Here is a 27159-nt window from a genome sequence, read left to right as displayed (position 1 = left end):
GTGTCATGTTTGTCATTTATTATCATGTCTTGTCCCTGTGCTCCCCATGCTATTCGTTTCCCTCTGCTGGTCTTATTTGGTTCTTTCCCTCCTTCTATCCCTCTCTCTCCCCCTCCCTCTCTCACTCTCTCGCTCTCTCTTCTCTCTATCGTTCCGTTCCTGCTCCCAGCTGTTCCTATTCCCCTAATCATCATTTAGTCTTCCCACACCTGTTCCCGATCCTTTCCCCTGATTTGATTGTGTATCGCCCTGTCCTGTCGTGTTTTTGCCTTCATCAGATGCTGCGTGTGAGCAGGTGTCTCTGTCGACTACGGCCTGCGCCTACCCGAAGCGACCTGCAGTCTGTGGCCGCTTCTCCAGTTGTTTCCCCTCTACAAGTCTAGAGGATTTCTGTTATTCCGTTTTGGACTTAAATAAACTCTGTTTCTGTTAAGTCGCTTTTGGGTCCTCTTTCACCTGCATGACAGAAGGAACCGACCAAGGAATGGACCCAGCGACTTCAGACGCTCGTTACACTGCCGTCGAGATCCAAGGAGCCATGCTCGGCAGACACGAGCAGGAATTGTCCGCTGCTCGCCATGCCGTGGAGAACCTGGCCGCTCAGGTTTCCGACCTCTCTGGACAGTTCCAGAGTCTACGTCTCGTGCCACCTGTTACTTCCTGGCCTGCCGAGCCTCCAGAACCTAGGGTTAATAACCCTCCTTGCTACTCCGGCCAGCCCACTGAGTGCCGCTCCTTTCTCACGCAGTGTGAGATTGTGTTCTCTCTCCAACCCCACACATACTCTAGAGAGAGAGCTCGGGTTGCTACGTCATTTCACTCCTTACTGGCCGGGCTCGAGAATGGGGCACAGCTATCTGGGAGGCAAGGGCTGATTGCTCTAACAAATTCAGAACTTTAAAGAGGAGATGATTCGGGTTTTTGACCGTTCAGTTTTTGGTGGGGAGGCTTCTAGGGCCCTGGCTTCCTTATGCCAAGGTGAACGGTCCATAACGGATTATTCCATTGAGTTTCGCACTCTTGCTGCCTCTAGTGAGTGGAACGAGCCGGCGCTGCTCGCTCGTTTTCTGGAGGGACTCCACGCAGTGGTTAAGGATGAGATTCTCTCCCGGGAGGTTCCTTCAGATGTGGACTCTTTGATTGCTCTCGCCATCCGCATAGAACGACGGGTAGATCTTCGTCACCGGGCTCGTGGAAGAGAGCTCGCATCAACGGTGTTTCCCTGCTCCGCATCGCAACCATCTCCCTCCTCTGGCTTTGAGACTGAGCCCATGCAGCTGGGAGGGATTCGCATCTCGAAGAAGGAGGGGAACGGAGGATCACCAACCGCCTGTGCCTCTATTGCGGAGTTGCTGGACATTTTGTTAATTCATGTCCAGTAAGAGGCCAGAGCCCATCAGTAGCGGAGGGCTACTGGTGAGCGCTACTACTCAGGTCCCTTCATCTAGATCTTGTACTACTATGTCGGTCCATCTACGCTGGACCGGTTCGGGTGCTACATGCAGTGCTTTGATTGACTCTGGGGCTGAGGGTTGTTTCATGGACGAAGCATGGGCTCGGAAACATAACATTCCTTTCAGACCGTTAGACAGGCCTACGCCCATGTTTGCCTTAGATGGTAGTCATCTTCCCAGTATCAAATTTGAGACACTACCTTTAACTCTCACAGTATCTGGTAACCACAGTGAGACTATTTCTTTTTTGATTTTCCGTTCACCGTTTACACCTGTTGTTTTGGGTCATCCCTGGCTTGTATGTCATAATCCTTCTATTAATTGGTCTAGTAATTCTATCCTATCCTGGAACGTTTCTTGTCATGTGAAGTGTTTAATGTCTGCCATCCCTCCCATTTCTTCTGTCCCTACTTCTCAGGAGGAACCTGGCGATTTGACAGGAGTGCCGGAGGAATATCATGATCTGCGCACGGTCTTCAGTCGGTCCCGAGCCAACTCCCTTCCTCCTCACCGGTCGTATGATTGTAGTATTGATCTCCTTCCGGGGACCACTCCTCCTCGAGGTAGACTATACTCTCTGTCGGCTCCCGAACGTAAGGCTCTCGAGGATTATTTGTCTGTGTCTCTTGACGCCGGTACCATAGTGCCTTCTTCTTCTCCGGCCGGGGCGGGGTTCTTTTTGTTAAAAAGAAGGACGGTACTCTGCGCCCCTGCGTGGATTATCGAGGCTGAATGACATAACGGTTAAGAATCGTTATCCGCTTCCCCTTATGTCATCAGCCTTCGAGATTCTGCAGGGAGCCAGGTGCTTTACTAAGTTGGACCTTCGTAACGCTTACCATCTCGTGCGCATCAGAGGGGGACGAGTGGAAAACGGCGTTTAACACTCCGTTAGGGCATTTTGAGTACCGGGTTCTGCCGTTCGGTCTCGCCAATGCGCCAGCTGTTTTTCAGGCATTAGTTAATGATGTTCTGAGAGACATGCTGAACATTTTTGTTTTTGTCTATCTTGACGATATCCTGATTTTTTCTCCGTCACTCGAGATTCATGTTCAGCACGTTCGACGTGTTCTACAGCGCCTTTTAGAGAATTGTCTCTACGTAAAGGCTGAGAAGTGCTCTTTTCATGTCTCCTCCGTTACTTTTCTCGGTTCCGTTATTTCCGCTGAAGGCATTCAGATGGATTCCGCTAAGGTCCAAGCTGTCAGTGATTGGCCCGTTCAAGGTCACGTGTCGAGTTGCAGTGCTTTTTAGGTTTCGCTAATTTCTATCGGCGTTTCATTCGTAATTTCGGTCAAGTTGCTGCCCCTCTCACAGCTCTTACTTCTGTCAAGACGTGTTTTAAGTGGTCCGGTTCCGCCCAGGGGAGCTTTTGATCTTCTAAAAGAACGTTTACGTCCGCTCCTATCCTCGTTACTCCTGACGTCACTAGACAATTCATTGTCGAGGTTGACCTTCAGAGGTAGGCGTGGGAGCCATCCTATCCCAGCGCTTCCAGTCTGACGATAAGGTTCATCCTTGCGCTTATTTTTCTCATCGCCTGTCGCCATCTGAGCGCAACTATGATGTGGGTAACCGTGAACTGCTCGCCATCCGCTTAGCCCTAGGCGAATGGCGACAGTGGTTGGAGGGGCGACCGTTCCTTTTGTCGTTTGGACAGACCATAAGAACCTTGAGTACATCCGTTCTGCCAAACGACTTAATGCCCGTCAAGCTCGTTGGGCGTTGTTTTTCGCTCGTTTCGAGTTTGTGATTTCTTACCGTCCGGGTAGCAAGAACACCAAGCCTGATGCCTTATCCCGTCTGTTTAGTTCTTCTGTGGCTTCTACTGATCCCGAGGGGATTCTTCCTTATGGGCGTGTTGTCGGGTTAACAGTCTGGGGAATTGAAAGACAGGTTAAGCAAGCACTCACGCACACTGCGTCGCCGCGCGCTTGTCCTAGTAACCTCCTTTTCGTTCCTGTTTCCACTCGTCTGGCTGTTCTTCAGTGGGCTCACTCTGCCAAGTTAGCTGGTCATCCCGGTGTTCGAGGCACTCTTGCGTCTATTCGCCAGCGCTTTTGGTGGCCGACTCAGGAGCGTGACACGCGCCGTTTCGTGGCTGCTTGTTCGGACTGCGCGCAGACTAAGTCGGGTAACTCTCCTCCTGCCGGTCGTCTCAGACCGCTCCCATTCCTTCTCGACCATGGTCTCACATTGCCTTAGACTTCATTACCGGTCTGCCTTTGTCTGCGGGGAAGACTGTGATTCTGACGGTTGTCGATAGGTTCTCTAAGGCGGCACATTTCATTCCCCTCGCTAAACTTCCTTCCGCTAAGGAGACGGCACAAATCATTATTGAGAATGTATTCAGAATTCATGGCCTCCCGTTAGACGCCGTTTCAGACAGAGGCCCGCAATTCACGTCACAGTTTTGGAGGGAGTTCTGTCGTTTGATTGGTGCGTCCGTCAGTCTCTCTTCCGGGTTTCATCCCCAGTCTAACGGTCAAGCAGAGAGGGCCAATCAGACGATTGGTCGCATACTACGCAGCCTTTCTTTCAGAAACCCTGCGTCTTGGGCAGAACAGCTCCCCTGGGCAGAATACGCTCACAATTCGCTTCCTTCGTCTGCTACCGGGTTATCTCCGTTTCAGAGTAGTCTGGGTTACCAGCCTCCTCTGTTCTCATCCCAGCTTGCCGAGTCCAGCGTTCCCTCCGCTCAAGCGTTTGTCCAACGTTGTGAGCGCACCTGGAGGAGGGTGAGGTCTGCACTTTGCCGTTACAGGGCACAGACGGTGAGAGCCGCCAATAAACGCAGGATTAAGAGTCCAAGGTATTGTTGCGGCCAGAGAGTGTGGCTTTCCACTCGCAACCTTCCTCTTACGACAGCTTCTCGTAAGTTGACTCCGCGGTTCATTGGTCCGTTCCGTGTCTCCCAGGTCGTCAATCCTGTCGCTGTGCGACTGCTTCTTCCGCGACATCTTCGTCGCGTCCATCCTGTCTTCCATGTCTCCTGTGTTAAGCCCTTTCTTCGCACCCCGTTCGTCTTCCCTCCCCCTCCCGTCCTTGTCGAGAGCGCACCTATTTACAAGGTACATAAGATCATGGACATGCGTTCTCGGGGACGGGGTCACCAATACCTAGTGGATTGGGAGGGTTACGGTCCTGAGGAGAGGAGTTGGGTTCCGTCTCGGGACGTGCTGGACCGTTCACTCATCGATGATTTCCTCCGTTGCCGCCAGGATTCCTCCTCGAGTGCGCCAGGAGGCGCTCGGTGAGTGGGGGTACTGTCATGTTTGTCATTTATTATCATGTCTTGTCCCTGTGCTCCCCATGCTATTCGTTTCCCTCTGCTGGTCTTATTTGGTTCTTTCCCTCCTTCTATCCCTCTCTCTCCCCCTCCCTCTCTCACTCTCTCGCTCTCTCTTCTCTCTATCGTTCCGTTCCTGCTCCCAGCTGTTCCTATTCCCCTAATCATCATTTAGTCTTCCCACACCTGTTCCCGATCCTTTCCCCTGATTGAGTCCCTATTTATTCCTTTGTGATCCGTTCCTGTCCCGTCGGTTCCTTGTATTGTATTCACCATGCTGTGATTGCGTTTCGCCCTGTCCTGTCGTGTTTTTGCCGTGATTGTGTATCGCCCTGTCCTGTCGTGTTTTTTGCCTTCATCAGATGCTGCGTGTGAGCAGGTGTCTCTGTCGACTACGGCCTGCGCCTACCCGAAGCGACCTGCAGTCTGTGGCCGCTTCTCCAGTTGTTTCCCCTCTACAAGTCTAGAGGATTTCTGTTATTCCGTTTTGGACTTAAATAAACTCTGTTTCTGTTAAGTCGCTTTTGGGTCCTCTTTCACCTGCATGACACAGAGAAAGAGACAGGGTTTTGTTCTTTCTGGATTCCATTAGAATGACATCACAGAGAAAGGGACAGGGTTTTGCTCTTTCTGGATTCCATTAGAATGACATCACAGAGAAAGAGACAGGGTTTTGTTCTTTCTGGAATCCATTAGAATGACATGACAGAGAAAGGTACAGACTCAGTGAGCATAGCCTTGCTATTGAGAAAGGCCGCCGTAGGCAGACATGGCTCTCAAGAGAAGACAGGCTATGTGCTCACTGCCCACAAAATGAGGTGGAAACTGAGCTGCACTTCCTAACTTCCTGCCCAATGTATGACCATATTAGAGATACATATTTCCCCTAGATCACACAGATCCACAAAGAATTCGAAAACAAATCCAATTTTGAAAAAACTCCCATATCTACTGGGTGAAATTCCACAGTGTGCCATCACAGCAGCAAGATTTGTGACCTGTTGCCACGAGAAAAGGGCAACCAGTGAAGAACAAACACCATTGTAAATACAACCCATATTTATGCTTATTTATTTTATCTTGTGTCCTTTAACTATTTGTACATTGTATATATATATATATATATATATATATATATATATATATATATATATATATATAATATGACATTTGTAATGTCTTTACTGTTTTGAAACTTCTGTATGTGTAATGTTTACTGTTAATTTTTGTTGTTTTTCACCTTATATATTCACTTTGTATGTTGTCTACCTCACTTGCTTTGGCAATGTTAACACATGTTTCCCATGCCAATAAAGCCCTTGAATTGAATTGAATTGAATTGAAAGGAACAGGGTTTTGTTCTTTCTGGATTCCATTAGAATGACATCACAGAGAAAGGGACAGGGTTTTGTTCTTTCTGGATTCCATTAGAATGACATCACAGAGAAAGGAACAGGGTTTTGTTCTTTCTGGATTCCATTAGAATGACATCACAGAGAAAGGAACAGGGTTTTGTTCTTTCTGGATTCCATTAGAATGACATCACAGAGAAAATAACAGGGCAACAACTCTTACAATTCCAACTATTGAATCCTGCAAGATTCTGTTCTTAATTATACAACAACATTTTCTTGCCAAAGCAGAGATGCTGAATTTTGATGTTGTTGCCTGAGCTACAGAAGTCTATATCAGTCTCCCAACACTAGTAAAGGCCCATGTGAAAAACATTTTGTTCAAAACAAAAATACATTTCTTATTAATATATATTTTTTATTCAGATTTTTCAGGGGTGCTTATTCCTGTTGCTTATGCACTTGGCTGTGTGAGGAACAAACAGTCTGACAGGCTGAAATACAATCCCATTCGCAAGCAATATCATTCTAAAAAACCATTTACATTTTATGACAGTTCTATTCACGTCAAGTATCTGGCATAGTAAAGCTTGAGCAGTGATATTATCCTGCCTGGACAGTAAAGTGATTGTTTTACATTCAATCATAGAGTTTCTCAATTGCACTGAAAATAGGAACAAGTGCATCAAGCTGTTACTTCTGTACACGTTGTGAACAGACGATCCTGTCCCCACGTCCAGAAGGGAGAAATTGATATTGATGGGAAGAAGTCCGGTATGGTGCTCAGAACACTTCTCCAGACAGATTTAGATTGTGTTTTGGAAGCAGTAGCATTTAGTTTGACCCTGATAGACTACTGTACCTCCAGTTGCGTAACAAACAACATTAATAAAATAATGACCCTCATCCCTCAGTTAATCACTGTAATGTGATTCTGCAGCATAAGCCTGCTAGCTAGCAAGACATTTATCTATGTGACTGGAGACCAGCAGGTAGCCAGTAATACAGAAACGCCAGATAGATGTACCAGCCGCGGAGATAAAGTACGAGGTTATAGTGTCCTGCTGGCGATGGACTTCACTCATGAATATTCATAAGAACACAACTTTTGAAATATGTTTTCTCCTACACAGTCATATATTTAGGTATATGTCTACACTCCTATTCAGTGAAGGCTGTAGGCCACAGCTGCAGTGCAGGTACCAGTGAATGAATGTGAATGATTGCCTATGAATTTCATCTGTTTTCATCTGTTTTCATATTAATAATCAGATTGATCATGTTTGATTGGGTACTCAGAGAACAGATGTACTGAAGTGAAGGACATGCCTGCCTGCCTGCCTGCCTGCCTGCCTGCCTGCCTGCCCGCCCGCCCGCCCGCCCGCCCGCCCGCCCGCCCGCCCGCCCGCCCGCCCGCCTCTCTCTCTCTCTCTCTCTCTCTCTCTCTCTCTCTCTCTCTCTCTCTCTCTCTCTCTCTCTCTCTCTCTCTCTCTCTCTCTCTCTCTCTCTCTCTCTCGCTCTCTCTCTCTCTCTCTCTCTCTCTCTCGCTCTCTCTCTCTCTCTCTCGCTTCTCTCGCTTCTCTCTCTCTCTCTCTCTCTCTCTCTCTCTCTCTCTCTCTCTCTCTCTCTCTCTCTCTCTCTCTCTCTCTCTCTCTCTCTCTCTCTCTCTCGCTCTCGCTCTCTCTCTCTTTCTCTTTCTCTTTCTGAGTGAGTGAGTGAGTGAATACACAGACTGTTGTGTAGTCCATGAGAGAGAGATGGGCCCTCCCAGACCTATTAGCAAGAGAGATGGGCCCTCCCAGACCTATTAGCAAGAGAGAGATGGGCCCTCCCCAGACCTATTAGCTAGAGAGAGAGAGATGGGCCCCTCCCCAGACCTATTAGCTAGAGAGAGAGTGTGTGTGTGTGTGTTCATGTGCTGTACGTGCAACCATATTTGAATGTGTGTGCGGTACGATAGAGTGTACATGTGGAGTGTGTGGCCATAGGTCAGATATGACCTGAGTGACACACAGTGGGGACATTGGACAGTAGGGACAGGGATGGGGGTGTGGGGGGATGGGGGCGTGACCTACCCAGCACGTAAATCTTGTTGCCTCTCAGGAAGGAGGTGGCTCCGTGGCGAGGTGTGGGCATGGAGGTCAAGGCTTGCCATTGGTCCTTCTCCGGCTCGTAGACCCTTACTAGCGCCTGGGGCGTAGTGTCAGCTGCCATCCCTCCCAGCGCATACACCTTCCCATCTGACAGAGAAGAGAGAGGGGAGAAGGGAGAGAGAGAGAGTCAGAAATGTCTCAGATTGAACAAGAGTGGGCGTAATTTCATCAGCTCCCAATTCCACTATCCATAGTGTTGATAGAATAAAATGAATCAACCACATTTCAGCCTTAATGCCAGATACCAAGGAGAGAGACAACCACATGTCGGCCTTAATGCCACTGCACTTCCTGTCAGATACCGAGGAGAGAGACAACCACATGTCGGCCTTAATGCCACTGCACTTCCTGCCAGATACCGAGGAGAGAGACAACCACATGTCGGTCTTAATGCCACTGCACTTCCTGTCAGATACCGAGGAGAGAGACAACCACGTTGGCCTTAATGCCACTGCACTTCCTGTCAGATACCGAGGAGACAACCACATGTCGGCCTTAATGCCACTGCACTTCCTGTCAGATACCGAGGAGAGAGACAACCACGTTGGCCTTAATGCCACTGCACTTCCTGTCAGATACCGAGGAGAGAGACAACCACATTGGCCTTAATGCCACTGCACTTCCTGTCAGATACCGAGGAGAGAGACAACCACATGTCGGCCTTAATGCCACTGCACTTCCTGTCAGATACCGAGGAGAGAGACAACCACATGTCGGCCTTAATGCCACTGCACTTCCTGCCAGATACAGAGGAGAGAGACAACCACGTTGGCCTTAATGCCACTGCACTTCCTGTCAGATACAGAGGAGAGAGACAACCACATGTCGGCCTTAATGCCACTGCACTTCCTGCCAGATACCGAGGAGAGAGACAACCACATGTCGGCCTTAATGCCACTGCACTTCCTGCCAGATACCGAGGAGAGAGACAACCACATGTCGGCCTTAATGCCACTGCACTTCCTGTCAGATACCGAGGAGAGACAAGCACATGTCGGCCTTAATGCCACTGCACTTCCTGCCAGATACCGAGGAGAGAGACAACCACATGTCGGCCTTAATGCCACTGCACTTCCTGCCAGATACCGAGGAGAGAGACAACCACATGTCGGCCTTAATGCCACTGCACTTCCTGTCAGATACCGAGGAGAGAAACACATGTTGATACTCACTGCAGAATATCTGGAAATAGATGGATGGATGGAAGGGTGGGTATATTTATGATTGTAAACTGGATGGTTCAAGCCCTGAATGCTGATTGGTTGAAAGCCGAGGCATATCAGACCATATGCCACAGGAATGACAAAACATGTATTTTTATTGCTCTAATTACGTTGGTAACCAGTTTATAATAGCAATAAGGCGCCTCGGTGGTTTGTGGTATATGGCCAAGATACCACCACTGAGGGCTGTCCAGGCACTCCGCGTTGCATCGTGCTTAAGAACAGCCCTTAACCGTGGTATATTGGTCATGTGCCTATTGCCTAGTGGTTAGAGCGTTGGACTAGTAACCGGAAGGTTGCAAGTTCAAATCCCCGAGCTGACAAGGTACAAATCTGTCGTTCTGCCCCTGAACGGGTAGTTAACCCACTGTTCCTAGGCCGTCATTGAAAATAAGAATTGGTTCTGAACTGACTTGTATTTTTTAAAATTGATTTAACTAGACACCACACCCCCTCGGACCTTATTGGTTAAATGGCTGGGTGGATGTGTGGGTATATTTATGAATATATGTGTGGCTGGGTGGATTGATGGATGTGTGGGTATATTTATGAATATATGCGTGGCTGGGTGGACTGATGGATGTGTGGGTATATTTATGAATATATGCGTGGCTTGGTGGATTTCTGGAAAGGCAGAGTAGGTAGAGTGAGGGAGAAGTTAGAAAGGTCAAGGGAAAAGAGGAGAGGACGATTAAAGCACTCAGAGTTGTGACTACAGCATCGCACTAATCCAGAGTAGCAGGAAGATGAACTGTAACACTTTCAGACAGAGAACTGAAGCTCTGAATGCAAAAACAGCTCCGAGTCCCCCCCCCCATCATGTAGCAGCTGTACAAGTATCCCCCCCATCATGTAGCAGCTGTACAAGTATCCCCCCATCATGTAGCAGCTGTACAAGTATCCCCCATCATGTAGCAGCTGTACAAGTATCCCCCCATCATGTAGCAGCTGTACAAGTATCCCCCCATCATGTAGCAGCTGTACAAGTATCCCCCCATCATGTAGCAGCTGTACAAGTATCCCCCCCATCATGTAGCAGCTGTACAAGTATCCCCCATCATGTAGCAGCTGTACAAGTATCCCCCATCATGTAGCAGCTGTACAAGTATCCCCCATCATGTAGCAGCTGTACAAGTATCCCCCCCATCATGTAGCAGCTGTACAAGTATCCCCCCCATCATGTAGCAGCTGTACAAGTATCCCCCCTCCCATCATGTAGCAGCTGTACAAGTATCACCCCCCATCATGTAGCAGCTGTACAAGTACCCCCCCCCGTGTCCCTGTAGCCAGCTGTACAAGTATCCCCCGTGTCCCTGTAGCCTGCTGTACAAGTATCCCCCCCGTGTCCCTGTAGCCTGCTGTACAAGTATCCCCCCCGTGTCCCTGTAGCCAGCTGTACAAGTATCCCCCCCCCCCGTGTCCCTGTAGCCAGCTGTACAAGTATCCCCCCCCCCGTGTCCCTGTAGCCTGCTGTACAAGTATCCCCCCCCCCCCCCCCCCCCGTGTCCCTGTAGCCAGCTGTACAAGTACCCCCCTCATGTCCCTGTAGCCTGCTGTACAAGTATCCCCCCCCCCGTGTCCCTGTAGCCTGCTGCACAGCTGCTGACAGAGCACCTGTTCCTACTTATTGCTCAGAACATGACTCCGAGCCAACACACACACCAAAGACAAACGAGTGTGAGCAGACAGAGAGGGGCGACTGACGGAAGATAGAGTGGCAAAGCAAACTAGAAGAGAGAGAGACGTGGAGAAGCCTTGTTGAGAACAAGTTCTCATTTACAACTGTGACCTGGCCAAGATAAAGCAAAGCAGTGCGACACAAACAACAACACAGAGTTACACATGGAATAAACAAACATACAGCCAATAATACAATAGAAAAAGTCTATATACAGTGTGTACAAATGAGGTAGGATAACGGAGGTAAGGCCATTAATAGGACATAGTGGCGAAATAATTACAATTACAATATAAACACTGGAATGGTAGATGTGCAGAAGATGAATACCTACCTATCTCTTTGATTTGGCCCTGCCGTACATACCTACACGTACGCTACGGTCACAAGACGCAGCCTCCTAATTGTCCCTAGAATTTCTAAGCAAACAGCTGGAGGCAGGGCTTTCTCCTATAGAGCTCCATTTTTATGGAACGGTCTGCCTACCAATGTGAGAGACGCAGACTCTGTCTCAACCTTTTTTATTTTATTTTACCTTTATTTAACTAGTCAAGTCAGTTAAGAACCAATTCTTATTTTCAATGACGGCCTAGGAACAGTGGGTTAACTGCCTATTCAGGGGCAGAACGACAGATTTGTACCTTGTCAGCTCGGGGGTTTGAACTTGCAACCTTCCGGTTACTAGACCAACGCTCTACTAGACCAATGCTCTAACCACTAGGCTGCCCTGCCGCCTTTAAGTCTTTACTGAAGACTCATCTCTTCAGTGGGTCATATGATTGAGTTTCGTCTGGCCCAGGAGTGTGAAGGTGAACGGAAAGGCTCTGGAGCAACGAACCGCCCTTGCGGTCTCTGCCTGGCCGGTTCCCCTTTCTCCACTGGGATTCGCTGCCTCTAACCCTATTACAGGGGCTGAGTCACTGGCTTACTGGGGCTCTCTCATGCCGTCCCTGGGAGGAGTGCGTCACTTGAGTGGGTTGAGTCACTAATGTGATCTTCCTGACTGGGTTGGCGCACCCCCTTGGGTTGTGCCGTGGCGGAGATCTTTGTGGGCTATACTCGGCCTTGTCTCAGGATGGTAAGTTGGTGGTTGAAGATATCCCTCTAGTGGTGTGGGGTCTGTGCTTTGGAAAAGTGGGTGGGGTTATATCCTTCCTGTTTGGCCCTGTCCGGGGGTGTCCTCGGATGGGGCTACAGTGTCTCCTGACCCCTCTGTCTCAGCCTCCAGTATTTATGCTGCAGTAGTTTATGTGTCGGGAGGCTGGGGTCAGTTTGTTATATCTGGAGTACTTCTCCTGTCCTATTTGGTGTCCTGGGTGAATTTAAGTGTGCTCTCTTTAATTCTCTCTTTCTCTCTTTCTTTCTCTCTCTCGGAGGAACTGAGCCCTAGGACCATGCCTCAGGACTACCTGACATGATGACTCCTTGCTGTCCCCAGTGCACCTGGCCGTGCTGCTGCTCCAGTTTCAACTGTTCTGCCTTATTATTATATGACCATGCTGGTCATTTATGAACATTTGAACATCTTGGCCATGTTCTGTTATAATCTCCACACGGCACAGCCAGAAGAGGTCTGGCCACCCCACATAGCCTGTTTCCTCTCTAGGTTTCTGCCTAGGTTTTGGCCTTTCTAGGGAGTTTTTCTTAGCCACCGTGCTTCTACACCTGCATTGCTTGCTGTTTGGGCTTTAGGCTGGGTTTCTGTACAGCACTTTGAGATATCAGCTGATGGACGAAGGGCTATATAAATACATTTGATTTGATTTGATGTGCAAGTAAAGATACTGAGGTGCAAAGGAGCAAGATAAATAAATAACAGTATGAGGATGAGGTAGATGAAAGATGAGGTAGTTGATAGATGAGGTAGATGAGGTAGTTGATAGATGAGGTAGATGAGGTAGTTGGTAGATGAGGTAGATGAGGTAGTTGGTAGATGAGGTAGATGGTAGATGAGGTAGTTGGTAGATGAGGTAGATGTGGTAGTTGGTAGATGCGGTAGATGTGGTAGTTGGTAGATGAGGTAGATGGTAGATGAGGTAGATGAGGTAGTTGGTAGATGAGGTAGATGTGGTAGTTGGTAGATGAGGTAGATGGTAGATGAGGTAGATGAGGTAGTTGATAGATGAGGTAGATGTGGTAGTTGGTAGATGTGGTAGATGTGGTAGTTGGTAGATGTGGTAGATGAGGTCGTTGGTAGATGAGGTCGTTGGTAGATGAGGTAGTTGGTAGATGAGGTCGTTGGTAGATGAGGTCGTTGGTAGATGAGGTAGTTGGTAGATGAGGTAGATGTGGTAGTTGGTAGATGAGGTAAATGTGGTAGTTGGTCGATGAGGTAGTTGGTCGATGAGGTAGATGTGGTAGTTGGTAGATGTGGTATATGAGGATGTGGTAGATGAGGTAGTTGGTAGATGAGGTAGTTGGTAGATGAAGTAGATGAGGTAGATGTGGTAGTTGGTAGATGAGGTAGATGTGGTAGATGGTAGATGTGGTAGTTGGTAGATTTGGTAGATGAGGTAGATGTGGTAGTTGGTAGATGAGGTAGATGTGGTAGTTGGTCGATGAGGTAGTTGGTAGATGTGGTAGTTGGTAGATGAGGTAGATGTGGTAGTTGGTAGATGTGGTAGATGTGGTAGTTGGTAGATGAGGTAGATGTGGTAGTTGGTAGATGAGGTAGTTGGTAGATGTGGTAGTTGGTAGATGAGGTAGATGTGGTAGTTGGTCGATGAGGTAGATGTGGTAGTTGGTAGATGTGGTAGTTGGTAGATGAGGTAGATGTGGTAGTTGGTAGATGAGGTAGATGAGGTAGTTGGTAGATGAGGTAGTTGGTAGATGAGGTCGTTGGTAGATGAGGTAGTTGGTAGATGAGGTAGATGAGGTAGTTGGTAGATGAGGTAGTTGGTAGATGAGGTAGATGTGGTAGTTGGTAGATGTGGTAGTTGGTAGATGTGGTAGTTGGTAGATGTGGTAGTTGGTAGATGAGGTAGTTGGTAGATGAGGTAGTTGGTAGATGAGGTAGATGTGGTAGTTGGTAGATGAGGTAGTTGGTAGATGAGGTAGATGTGGTAGTTGGTAGATGTGGTAGTTAGTAGATGTGGTAGATGAGGTCGTTGGTAGATGAGGTAGTTGGTAGATGAGGTAGATGTGGTAGTTGGTAGATGAGGTAGATGAGGTAGTTGGTAGATGAGGTAGTTGGTAGATGAGGTAGATGTGGTAGTTGGTAGATGTGGTAGTTGGTAGATGTGGTAGTTGGTAGATGAGGTAGATGTGGTAGTTGGTAGATGTGGTAGTTGGTAGATGTGGTAGTTGGTAGATGTGGTAGTTGGTAGATGAGGTAGATGTGGTAGTTGGTAGATGTGGTAGTTGATAGATGAGGTAGATGTGGTAGTTGGTAGATGAGGTAGATGTGGTAGTTGGTAGATGAGGTAGATGAGGTAGTTGGTAGATGAGGTAGTTGGTAGATGAGGTAGATGTGGTAGTTGGTAGATGTGGTAGTTGGTAGATGAGGTAGTTGGTAGATGAGGTAGTTGGTAGATGTGGTAGTTGGTAGATGTGGTAGTTGGTAGATGAGGTAGTTGGTAGATGAGGTAGATGTGGTAGTTGGTAGATGTGGTAGTTAGTAGATGTGGTAGATGAGGTCGTTGGTAGATGAGGTAGTTGGTAGATGAGGTAGATGTGGTAGTTGGTAGATGAGGTAGATGAGGTAGTTGGTAGATTAGGTAGTTGGTAGATGAGGTAGATGTGGTAGTTGGTAGATGTGGTAGTTGGTAGATGTGGTAGTTGGTAGATGAGGTAGATGTGGTAGTTGGTAGATGTGGTAGTTGGTAGATGTGGTAGTTGGTAGATGTGGTAGTTGGTAGATGAGGTAGATGTGGTAGTTGGTAGATGTGGTAGTTGATAGATGAGGTAGATGTGGTAGTTGGTAGATGAGGTAGATGTGGTAGTTGGTAGATGAGGTAGTTGGTAGATGAGGTAGATGTGGTAGTTGGTAGATGTGGTAGTTAGTAGATGTGGTAGATGAGGTCGTTGGTAGATGAGGTAGTTGGTAGATGAGGTAGATGTGGTAGTTGGTAGATGAGGTAGATGAGGTAGTTGGTAGATGAGGTAGTTGGTAGATGAGGTAGATGTGGTAGTTGGTAGATGTGGTAGTTGGTAGATGTGGTAGTTGGTAGATGAGGTAGATGTGGTAGTTGGTAGATGTGGTAGTTGGTAGATGAGGTAGTTGGTAGATGAGGTAGATGTGGTAGTTGGTAGATGTGGTAGTTGGTAGATGAGGTAGATGTGGTAGTTGGTAGATGAGGTAGTTAGTAGATGTGGTAGATGAGGTCGTTGGTAGATGAGGTAGATGTGGTAGTTGGTAGATGTGGTAGTTGGTAGATGAGGTAGATGTGGTAGTTGGTAGATGAGGTAGTTGGTAGATGAGGTAGATGTGGTAGTTGGTAGATGTGGTAGTTGGTAGATGAGGTAGATGTGGTAGTTGGTAGATGAGGTAGTTAGTAGATGTGGTAGATGAGGTCGTTGGTAGATGAGGTAGTTGGTAGATGAGGTAAATGTGGTAGTTGGTAGATGTGGTAGTTGGTAGATGTGGTAGTTGGTAGATGAGGTAGATGTGGTAGTTGGTAAATGTGGTAGTTGGTAGATGAGGTAAATGTGGTAGTTGGTAGATGTGGTAGTTGGTAGATGAGGTAGATGTGGTAGTTGGTAAATGTGGTAGTTGGTAGATGAGGTAGTTGGTAGATGAGGTAGATGTGGTAGTTGGTAGATGTGGTAGTTGGTAGATGAGGTAGATGTGGTAGTTGGTAGATGAGGTAGATGTGGTAGTTGGTAGATGAGGTAGATGTGGTAGTTGGTAGATGAGGTAGTTAGTAGATGTGGTAGATGAGGTCGTTGGTAGATGAGGTAGATGTGGTAGTTGGTAGATGTGGTAGTTGGTAGATGAGGTAGATGTGGTAGTTGGTAGATGAGGTAGTTGGTAGATGAGGTAGATGTGGTAGTTGGTAGATGTGGTAGTTGGTAGATGAGGTAGATGTGGTAGTTAGTAGATGTGGTAGATGAGGTCGTTGGTAGATGAGGTAGTTGGTAGATGAGGTAAATGTGGTAGCTGAGGAAGGCTGAGGAAGTCTTTCCTAATGCATCCTTGCTAGTTTATTAAACCCATCACTGATTTGACATTGCCTAAAGTACTCGATTACCAAAACCACAGGATCAGCGATCCCCTTGAAAAAAGACAGCTCATCATTACTGCTGCCGACTATTCCAGCTCTCTCACACTTGTCTGGTTAAGCCTTTCACCCTTATCTCCTTCTATCCATGTCCACTCTCACCCTCTCTGCTCCTCTCTGCTCCTATCTGCTCCTCTCACCCCTCTCTGCTCCTCTCTGCTCCTCTCACCCCTCTCTGCTCCTCTCTGCTCCTCTCACCCCCTCTGCTCCTCTCATCCCTCTCACGCCTCTCTGCTCCTCTCTGCTCCTCTCGCCCCTCTCTGCTCCTCTCACCCCTATATGCTCCTCTCACCCCTCTCTCTGTTCCTCTCACCCCCTCTGCTCCTCTCACCCCTCTCTGCTCCTCTCTGCTCCTCTCACCCCTCTCTGTTCCTCTCACCCCTCTCTGCTCCTCTCTGTTTCTCTCTGCTCTCTCACCCCTCTCTGTTCCACTCACCCCTCTCTGCTCCTCTCGCCCCTCTCTGCTCCTCTCACCCCTCTCTGTTCCTCTCACCCCTCTCTGCTCCTCTCGCCCCTCTCTGCTCCTCTCACCTCTCTCTGCTCCTCTCTGCTCCTCTCGCCCCTCTCTGCTCCTTTCTGCTCCTCTCGCCCCTCTCTGCTCCTCACCCCTCTCTGTTCCTCTCACCCCTCTCTGCTCCTCTCGCCCCTCTCTGCTCCTCTCACCCCTCTCTGCTCCTCTCTGTTTCTCTCTGCTCCTCTCTGTTCCTCTCACCCCTCTCTGCTCCTCTCTGTTTCTCTCTGCTCCGCTCACCCCTCTCTGCTCCTCTCTGCTCCTCTCTGTTTCTCTCTGCTCCTCTCTGCTCCTCTCTGTTTTTCTCTGCTCCTCTCACCCCTCTCTGCTCCTCTCACCCCTCTGCTCCTCTCGCTACCCTCTCTACTCCTATCTGCTCCTCTCTGATCCTCTCTGCTCCTCTCGCCCCTCTCTGCTCCTCTCACCTCTCTCTGCTCCTCTCGCCCCTCTCTGCTCCTCTCTGCTCCTCTCGCCCCTCTCTGCTCCTCTCGCCCCTCTCTGCTCCTCTCGCCCCTCTCTGCTCCTCTCACCTCTCTCTGCTCCTCTCTGCTCCTCTCGCCCCTCTCTGCTCCTTTCTGCTCCTCTCGCCCCTCTCTGCTCCTCTCACCCCTCTCTGTTCCACTCACCCCTCTCTGCTCCTCTCGCCCCTCTCTGCTCCTCTCACCCCTCTCTGCTCCTCTCACCCCTCTCTGTTCCTCTCACCCCTCTCTGCTCCTCTCGCCCCTCTCTGCTCCTCTCGCCCCTCTCTGCTCCTCTCGCCCCTCTCTGCTCCTCTCGCCCCTCTCTGCTCCTCTCACCTCTCTCTGCTCCTCTCTGCTCCTCTCGCCCCTCTCTGCTCCTTTCTGCTCCTCTCGCCCCTCTCTGCTCCTCTCACCCCTCTCTGTTCCACTCACCCCTCTCTGCTCCTCTCGCCCCTCTCTGCTCCTCTCACCCCTCTCTGTTCCTCTCCCCTCTCTGCTCCTCTCGCCCCTCTCTGCTCCTCTCGCCCCTCTCTGCTCCTCTCACCCCTCTCTGCTCCTCTCGCCCCTCTCTGCTCCTCTCACCCCTCTCTGCTCCTCTCACCCCTCTCTGTTCCTCTCACCCCTCTGCTCTTCTCACCCCTCTCATCTCCTCTCTGCTGTGGTCTGAAGGGCTTCAGGGAGCACTGCAGCCTGTTCCAGGTCATAACGGCCCCCCGCCTCTCAGCGGTTCAGAACAGAGCCCCACACACACACAGACCTGGCCCACCAAGCACAAACACACACAGACCTGGCCCACCAAGCACAAACACACACAGACCTGGCCCACCAAGCACAAACACACACAGACCTGGCCCACCAAGCACAAACACACACAGACCTGGCCCACCAAGCACAAACACACACACAGACCTGGCCCACCAAGCACAAACACACACACAGACCTGGCCCACCAAGCACAAACACACACAGACACAGTGTGTGTGTGTGTGTGTGTGTGTGTGTGTGTGTGTGTGTGTGTGTGTGTGTGTGTGTGTGTGTGTGTGTGTGTGTGTGTGTGTGTGTGTGTGTGTGTGTGCGTGCGTGCGTGCGTGCGTGCCTGCGTGTGTGTGTGTGTGTGTGTGTGTGTGTGTGTGTGTGTGTGTGTGTGTGTGTGTGTGTGTGTGTGTGTGTGTGTGTGTGTGTGTGTGTGTGTGTGTGTGTGTGTGTGTGTGTGCGCCTGCGAGTGAGTGAGTGAGTAAATGAACATATGTGTGGGTAAACCAATTCAAAGTGCGACAAAGAAAATGACAGTCAATGTTTCAATGAATACTGCAAACACATGTTGAGCGTTTACCATCAAAACCTCTTTAAAATGGGCTTTGATAGTCCTATCCTCTGTGAAATAAATTGACAATCTTTTTATGAGCAAATATCAAACAGCCATTCGTGAAGCCCTGCGGGAAACACTGTATCACAGCAGTATAAATTCCACAGTGATTTTCTCACTTGTTTAATGCCACTAATGTGATTTCCTCATTCTCACTCATTATAATCCTCCACAATATATTGCCACCGATGGCCGGGGGTTTTCCAGTGACAATTCTGGAGAGCTTGGAGTTCCGCAAGCAGTGAGACTCTTGTCTTTTTACTCAGTAAATGATTCATTAACATAAAACGAATAACCTTATGTGATGTCACAATCTCAGTCTAACAACATTAAAACAGCTGAACGTACCCATTGGGTATTATTAACACAATAAATCTGTAATCAATCACCCGTTGGTTGTTTTTTTCTCTGTGCATAGAAATAACTCATAGATGGTTGGCTGTGGTTGTAAAGGGGAGCGGTCGGGGAGGGGAGGGAGGGGTCTCAGCTGGAGGGAGAGGGGAGGGAGGGGTCTCAGCTGTAGGGAGAGGGGAGGGAGGGGGTCTCAGTTGTAGGGAGAGGGGAGGGGAGGGAGGGGTCTCAGTTGTAGGGAGAGGGGAGGGAGGGGGTCTCAGTCGTAGGGAGAGGGCAGGGAGTGGAGGGGTCTCAGATGTAGGGAGAGGGGAGGGAGGGGTCTCAGTTGTAGGGAGAGGGGAGGGAGGGGTCTCAGTCGTAGGGAAAGGAGAGGGGAGGGAGGGGGTCTCAGTTGTAGGGAGAGGGCAGGGAGTGGAGGGGGTCTCAGTTGTAGGGAGAGGGGAGGGGAGGGAGGGGGTCTCAGTTGTAGGGAGAGGGCAGGGAGTGGAGGGGTCTCAGCTGTAGGGAGAGGGGAGGGAGGGGGTCTCAGTTGTAGGGAGAGGTGAGGGAGGGGGTCTCAGTTGTAGGGAGAGGGGAGGGGAGGGGGTCTCAGTTGTAGGGAGAGGGCAGGGAGTGGAGGGGGTCTCAGCTGTAGGGAGAGGGGAGGGAGGGGGTCTCAGTTGTAGGGAGAGGGGAGGGAGGGGGTCTCAGTCGTAGGGAAAGGAGAGGGGAGGGAGGGGGTCTCAGTTGTAGGGAGAGGGCAGGGAGGGGGTCTCAGTTGTGGGGAGAGGGGGAGGGAGTGGAGGGGGTCTCAGTTGTAGGGAGAGGGGAGGGAGGGGGTCTCAGTTGTAGGGAGAGGGGAGGGAGGGGGTCTCAGTCGTAGGGAAAGGAGAGGGAGGGAGGGGGTCTCAGTTGTAGGGAGAGGGGAGGGAGGGGGTCTCAGTTGTAGGGAAAGGAGAGGGAGGGAGGGGGTCTCAGTTGTAGGGAGAGGGGAGGGAGGGGGTCTCAGTCGTAGGGAGAGGGGAGGGAGGGGGTCTCAGTCGTAGGGAAAGGAGAGGGAGTGGAGGGGGTCTCAGTTGGAGGGGGTCTCAGTTGTAGGGAGAGGGGAGGGAGTGGGTCTCAGCTGGAGGGAGAGGGGAGGGAGTGGAGGGGTCTCAGTTGTAGGGAGAGGGGAGGGAGTGGAGGGGTCTCAGTTGTAGGGAGAGGGAGGGAGTGGGTCTCAGCTGTAGGGAGAGGGGAGGGAGGGGGTCTCAGTTGTAGAGAGAGGGGAGGGAGTGGAGGGGGTCTCAGCTGTAGGGAGAGGGGAGGGAGGGGGTCTCAGTTGTAGGGAGAGGGCAGGGAGTGGAGGGGGTCTCAGCTGTAGGGAGAGGGGAGGGAGGGGTCTCAGTTGTAGGGAGAGGGCAGGGAGTGGAGGGGGTCTCAGTTGTAGGGAGAGGGGAGGGAGGGGTCTCAGTTGTAGGGAGAGGGGAGGGAGGGGGTCTCAGTCGTAGGGAAAGGAGAGGGGAGGAAGGGGGTCTCAGTTGTAGGGAGAGGGCAGGGAGTGGAGGGGTCTCAGTTGTAGGGAGAGGGGAGGGAGGGGTCTCAGTTGTAGGGAGAGGGAGGGAGGAGGTCTCAGTCGTAGGGAAAGGAGAGGGGAGGGAGGGGGTCTCAGTTGTAGGGAAAGGGCAGGGAGTGGAGGGGGTCTCAGCTGTAGGGAGAGGGGAGGGAGGTGGTCTCAGTCGTAGGGAAAGGAGAGGGGATGGAGGGGTCTCAGGCTCAACTCTGGACCCTGGAGCACTAACTCCTCCAGTTAAATGACCATCTGCTGTTCCTCCAGTTAACCGACCACCTGCTGTTCCTCCAGTTAAATGACCACCTGCTGTTCCTCCAGTTAACCAACCACCTGCTGTTCCTCCAGTTAAATGACCACCTGCTGTTCCTCCAGTTAAATGACCACCTGCTGTTCCTCCAGTTAAATGACCACCTGCTGTTCCTCCAGTTAACCAACCACCTGCTGTTCCTCCAGTTAAATGACCAACCGGCTGTTCCTCCAGTTAAATGACCACCTGCTGTTCCTCCAGTTAACCAACCACCTGCTGTTCCTCCAGTTAAATGACCACCTGCTGTTTCTCCAGTTAACCAACCACCTGCTGTTCCTCCAGTTAAATGACCACCTGCTGTTTCTCCAGTTAACCAACCACCTGCTGTTCCTCCAGTTAAATGACCACCTGCTGTTCCTCCAGTTAAATGACCACCTGCTGTTCCTCCAGTTAACCAACCACCTGCTGTTCCTCCAGTTAAATGACCACCTGCTGTTTCTCCAGTTAAATGACCACCTGCTGTTCCTCCAGTTAAATGACCACCTGCTGTTCCTCCAGTTAAATGACCACCTGCTGTTCCTCCAGTTAACCAACCACCTGCTGTTCCTCCAGTTAAATGACCACCTGCTGTTTCTCCAGTTAAATGACCACCTGCTGTTCCTCCAGTTAACCAACCACCTGCTGTTCCTCCAGTTAAATGACCACCTGCTGTTTCTCCAGTTAACAAACCACCTGCTGTTCCTCCAGTTAAATGACCACCTGCTGTTTCTCCAGTTAACCAACCACCTGCTGTTCCTCCAGTTAAATGACCACCTGCTGTTCCTCCAGTTAAATGACCACCTGCTGTTCCTCCAGTTAACCAACCACCTGCTGTTCCTCCAGTTAAATGACCACCTGATGTTCCTCCAGTTAAATGACCACCTGCTGTTCCTCCAGTTAACCAACCACCTGCAGTTCCTACAGTTAACCAACCACCTGCTGTTCCTCCAGTTAACCAACCACCTGCTGTTCCTCCAGTTAACCAAACACCTGCTGTTCCTCCAGTTAAATGACCACCTGCTGTTCCTCCAGTTAAATGTCCACCTGCTGTTCCTCCAGTTAACCAACCACCTGCTGTTCTTCCAGTTAACCAACCACCTGCTGTTCCTCCAGTTAAATGACCACCTGCTGTTCCTCCAGTTAACCAACCACCTGCTGTTCCTCCAGTTAACCAACCACCTGCTGTTCCTCCAGTTAACCAACCACCTGCTGTTCCTCCAGTTAAATGACCACCTGCTGTTCCTCCAGTTAAATGACCACCTGCTGTTCCTCCAGTTAAATGACCACCTGCTGTTCCTCCAGTTAATCAACCACCTGCTGTTCCTCCAGTTAACCAACCACCTGCTGTTCCTCCAGTTAAATGACCAACTGCTGTTCCTCCAGTTAACCAACCACCTGCTGTTCCTCCAGTTAACCAACCACCTGCTGTTCCTCCAGTTAACCAACCACCTGCTGTTCCTCCAGTTAAATTACCACCTGCTGTTCCTCCAGTTAAATTACCACCTGCTGTTCCTCCAGTTAAATGACCACCTGCTGTTCCTCCAGTTAACCAACCACTTGCTGTTCCTCCAGTTAAATGACCACCTGCTGTTCCTCCAGTTAACCAACCACTTGCTGTTCCTCCAGTTAAATGACCACCTGCTGTTCCTCCAGTTAAATGACCACCTGCTGTTCCTCCAGTTAAATGACCACCTGCTGTTCCTCCAGTTAACCAACCACCTGCTGTTCCTCGGGTTTACCAACCACCTGCTGTTCCTCCAGTTAAATGACCACCTGCTGTTCCTCCAGTTAACCAACCACTTGCTGTTCCTCCAGTTAAATGACCACCTGCTGTTCCTCCAGTTAACCAAACACCTGCTGTTCCTCCAGTTAAATGACCACCTGCTGTTCCTCCAGTTAACCAACCCCTGCTGTTCCTCCATTTAAATGACCACCTGCTGTTCCTCCAGTTAACCATGACCACCTGCTGTTCCTCCAGTTAACCAACCACCTGCTGTTCCTCCAGTTAACCAACCACCTGCTGTTCCTCCAGTTAACCAACCACCTGCTGTTCCTCCAGTTAACCAACCACCTGCTGTTCCTCCAGTTGACCATCTGCTGTTCCTCCAGTTAAATGTCCACCTGCTGTTCCTCCAGTTAACCAACCACCTGCTGTTCCTCCAGTTAACCAACCACCTGCTGTTCCTCCAGTTAAATGACCACCTGCTGTTCCTCCAGTTAACCAACCACCTGCTGTTCCTCCAGTTAACCAACCACCTGCTGTTCCTCCAGTTAACCAACCACCTGCTGTTCCTCCAGTTAAATGACCACCTGCTGTTCCTCCAGTTAAATGACCACCTGCTGTTCCTCCAGTTAAATGACCACCTGCTGTTCCTCCAGTTAACCAACCACCTGCTGTTCCTCCAGTTAACCAACCACCTGCTGTTCCTCCAGTTAAATGACCACCTGCTGTTCCTCCAGTTAACCAACCACCTGCTGTTCCTCCAGTTAACCAACCACCTGCTGTTCCTCCAGTTAACCAACCACCTGCTGTTCCTCCAGTTAAATGACCACCTGCTGTTCCTCCAGTTAAATGACCACCTGCTGTTCCTCCAGTTAAATGACCACCTGCTGTTCCTCCAGTTAAATGACCACCTGCTGTTCCTCCAGTTAAATGACCACCTGCTGTTCCTCCAGTTAACCAACCACCTGCTGTTCCTCCAGTTAAATGACCACCTGCTGTTCCTCCAGTTAAATGACCACCTGCTGTTCCTCCAGTTAAATGACCACCTGCTGTTCCTCCAGTTAACCAACCACCTGCTGTTCCTCCAGTTAAATGACCACCTGCTGTTCCTCCAGTTAAATGACCACCTGCTGTTCCTCCAGTTAAATGACCACCTGCTGTTCCTCCAGTTAAATGACCACCTGCTGTTCCTCCAGTTAAATGACCACCTGCTGTTCCTCCAGTTAACCAACCACCTGCTGTTCCTCCATTTAAATTAACCTGCTGCTCCTCGAGTTAACCACCACCTGCTGTTCCTCCAGTTAAATGACCACCTGCTGTTCCTCCAGTTAACCAACCACCTGCTGTTCCTCCAGTTAACCAACCACCTGCTGTTCCTCCAGTTAAATGACCACCTGCTGTTCCTCCAGTTAACCAACCACCTGCTGTTCCTCCAGTTAACCAACCACCTGCTGTTCCTCCAGTTAACTGACCACCTGCTGTTCCTCCAGTTAACCGACCACCTGCTGTTCCTCCAGTTAACCAACCACCTGCTGTTCCTCCAGTTAACCAACCACCTGCTGTTCCTCCAGTTAACCAACCACCTGCTGTTCCTCCAGTTAACCGACCACCTGCTGTTCCTCCAGTTAACCAACCACCTGCTGTTCCTCCAGTTAAATGACCACCTGCTGTTCCTCCAGTTAACCAACCACCTGCTGTTCCCAACCACCTGCTGTTCCTCCAGTTAAATGACCACCTGCTGTTCCTCCAGTTAAATGACCACCTGCTGTTCCTCCAGTTAACCACCACCTGCTGTTCCTCCAGTTAAATGACCACCTGCTGTTCCTCCAGTTAAATGACCACCTGCTGTTCCTCCAGTTAAATGACCACCTGCTGTTCCTCCAGTTAAATGACCACCTGCTGTTCCTCCAGTTAAATGACCACCTGCTGTTCCTCCAGTTAAATGACCACCTGCTGTTCCTCCAGTTAAATGACCACCTGCTGTTCCTCCAGTTAAATGACCACCTGCTGTTCCTCCAGTTAAATGACCACCTGCTGTTTCTCCAGTTAGATGACCACCTGCTGTTCCTCCAGTTAAATGACCACCTGCTGTTCCTCCAGTTAAATGACCACCTGCTGTTCCTCCAGTTAAATGACCACCTGCTGTTCCTCCAGTTAAATGACCACCTGCTGTTCCTCCAGTTAACCAACCACCTGCTGTTCCTCCAGTTAACCAACCACCTGCTGTTCCTCCAGTTAAATGACCACCTGCTGTTCCTCCAGTTAACCAACCACCTGCTGTTCCTCCAGTTAACCAACCACCTGCTGTTCCTCCAGTTAAATGACCACCTGCTGTTCCTCCCACCTGTTAACCAACCACCTGCTGTTCCTCCAGTTAACCAACCACCTGCTGTTCCTCCAGTTAAATGACCACCTGCTGTTCCTCCAGTTAACCAACCACCTGCTGTTCCTCCAGTTAACCATCCACCTGCTGTTCCTCCAGTTAAATGACCACCTGCTGTTCCTCCAGTGAAATGACCACCTGCTGTTCCTCCAGTGAAATGACCACCTGCTGTTCCTCCAGTTAACCAACCACCTGCTGTTCCTCCAGTTAACCAACCACCTGCTGTTCCTCCAGTTAAATGACCACCTGCTGTTCCTCCAGTTAATGACCACCTGCTGTTCCTCCAGTTAAATGACCAACCTGCTGTTTCTCCAGTTAGATGACCACCTGCTGTTCCTCCAGTTAAATGACCACCTGCTGTTCCTCCAGTTAAATGACCACCTGCTGTTCCTCTTAAATGTTCCTCCAGTTAAATGACCACCTGCTGTTCCTCCAGTTAACCAACCACCTGCTGTTCCTCCAGTTAACCAACCACCTGCTGTTTCTCCAGTTAAATGACTGTTCCTCCAGTTAACCAACCACCTGCTGTTCCTCCAGTTAACCAACCACCTGCTGTTCCTCCAGTTAAATGACCACCTGCTGTTCCTCCAGTTAACCAACAACCTGCTGTTCCTCCAGTTAACCAACCACCTGCTGTTCCTCCAGTTAAATGACCACCTGCTGTTCCTCCAGTTAACCAACCACCTGCTGTTCCTCCAGTTAACCAACCACCTGCTGTTCCTCCAGTTAAATGACCACCTGCTGTTCCTCCAGTTAACCAACCACCTGCTGTTCCTCCAGTTAACCATCCACCTGCTGTTCCTCCAGTTAACCAACCACCTGCTGTTCCTCCAGTTAAAACCACCTGCTGTTCCTCCAGTTAACCAACCACCTGCTGTTCCTCCAGTTAACCAACCACCTGCTGTTCCTCCAGTTAACCGACCACCTGCTGTTCCTCCAGTTAAATGACCACCTGCTGTTCCTCCAGTTAACCAACCACCTGCTGTTCCTCCAGTTAAATGACCACCTGCTGTTCCTCCAGTTAAATGACCACCTGCTGTTCCTCCAGTTAAATGACCACCTGCTGTTCCTCCAGTTAACCAACCACCTGCTGTTCCTCCAGATAACCAACCACCTGCTGTTCTTCCAAACCAACCACCTGCTGTTCCTCCAGTTAAATGACCACCTGCTGTTCCTCCAGTTAAATGACCACCTGCTGTTCCTCCAGTTAAATGACCACCTGCTGTTCCTCCAGTTAAATGACCACCTGCTGTTCCTCCAGTTAAATGACCACCTGCTGTTCCTCCAGTTAAATGACCACCTGCTGTTCCTCCAGTTAAAACCACCTGCTGTTCCTCCAGTTAAATGACCACCTGCTGTTCCTCCAGTTAAATGACCACCTGCTGTTCCTCCAGTTAACCAACCACCTGCTGTTCCTCCAGTTAACCAACCACCTGCTGTTCCTCCAGTTAAATGACCACCTGCTGTTCCTCCAGTTAACCAACCACCTGCTGTTCCTCCAGTTAACCAACCACCTGCTGTTCCTCCAGTTAAATGACCACCTGCTGTTCCTCCAGTTAACCAACCACCTGCTGTTCCTCCAGTTAACCATCCACCTGCTGTTCCTCCAGTTAAATGACCACCTGCTGTTCCTCCAGTTAACCAGTGAGTTAACCATCCACCTGCTGTTCCTCCAAAATGACCACCTGCTGTTCCTCCAGTGAAATGACCACCTGCTGTTCCTCCAGTTAACCAACCACCTGCTGTTCCTCCAGTTAACCAACCACCTGCTGTTCCTCCAGTTAAATGACCACCTGCTGTTCCTCCAGTTACATGACCACCTGCTGTTCCTCCAGTTAAATGACCACCTGCTGTTTCTCCAGTTAGATGACCACCTGCTGTTCCTCCAGTTAAATGACCACCTGCTGTTCCTCCAGTTAAATGACCACCTGCTGTTCCTCCAGTTAAATGACCACCTGCTGTTCCTCCAGTTAAATGACCACCTGCTGTTCCTCCAGTTAACCAACCACCTGCTGTTCCTCCAGTTAACCAACCACCTGCTGTTTCTCCAGTTAAATGACCACCTGCTGTTCCTCCAGTTAACCAACCACGTGCTGTTCCTCCAGTTAACCAACCACCTGCTGTTCCTCCAGTTAAATGACCACCTGCTGTTCCTCCAGTTAAATGACCACCTGCT

At 49.9% G+C, this 27159-nt stretch overlaps 1 protein-coding gene across 1 annotated transcript in view; it reads right to left on the bottom strand.

Annotated features, from left to right (window-relative positions):
- The window catches only part of LOC124045532 (kelch domain-containing protein 8B-like), a 175373-nt gene that overhangs the window by 86977 nt on the left and 61237 nt on the right, over positions 1-27159 (bottom strand). The window contains exon 2 of the mRNA XM_046364879.1: positions 8171-8335. Coding sequence (XP_046220835.1) covers positions 8171-8335 — 165 coding nt within the window. The remainder of the gene's footprint in view (positions 1-8170; positions 8336-27159) is intronic.

This window comes from Oncorhynchus gorbuscha, linkage group LG10 (genome assembly GCF_021184085.1).
Source record: "Oncorhynchus gorbuscha isolate QuinsamMale2020 ecotype Even-year linkage group LG10, OgorEven_v1.0, whole genome shotgun sequence".
Classification (NCBI taxonomy): domain Eukaryota; kingdom Metazoa; phylum Chordata; class Actinopteri; order Salmoniformes; family Salmonidae; genus Oncorhynchus; species Oncorhynchus gorbuscha.
Note: the sequence above shows the minus strand (reverse complement) of the source record. Positions and strands in the feature narration are given on the sequence as shown.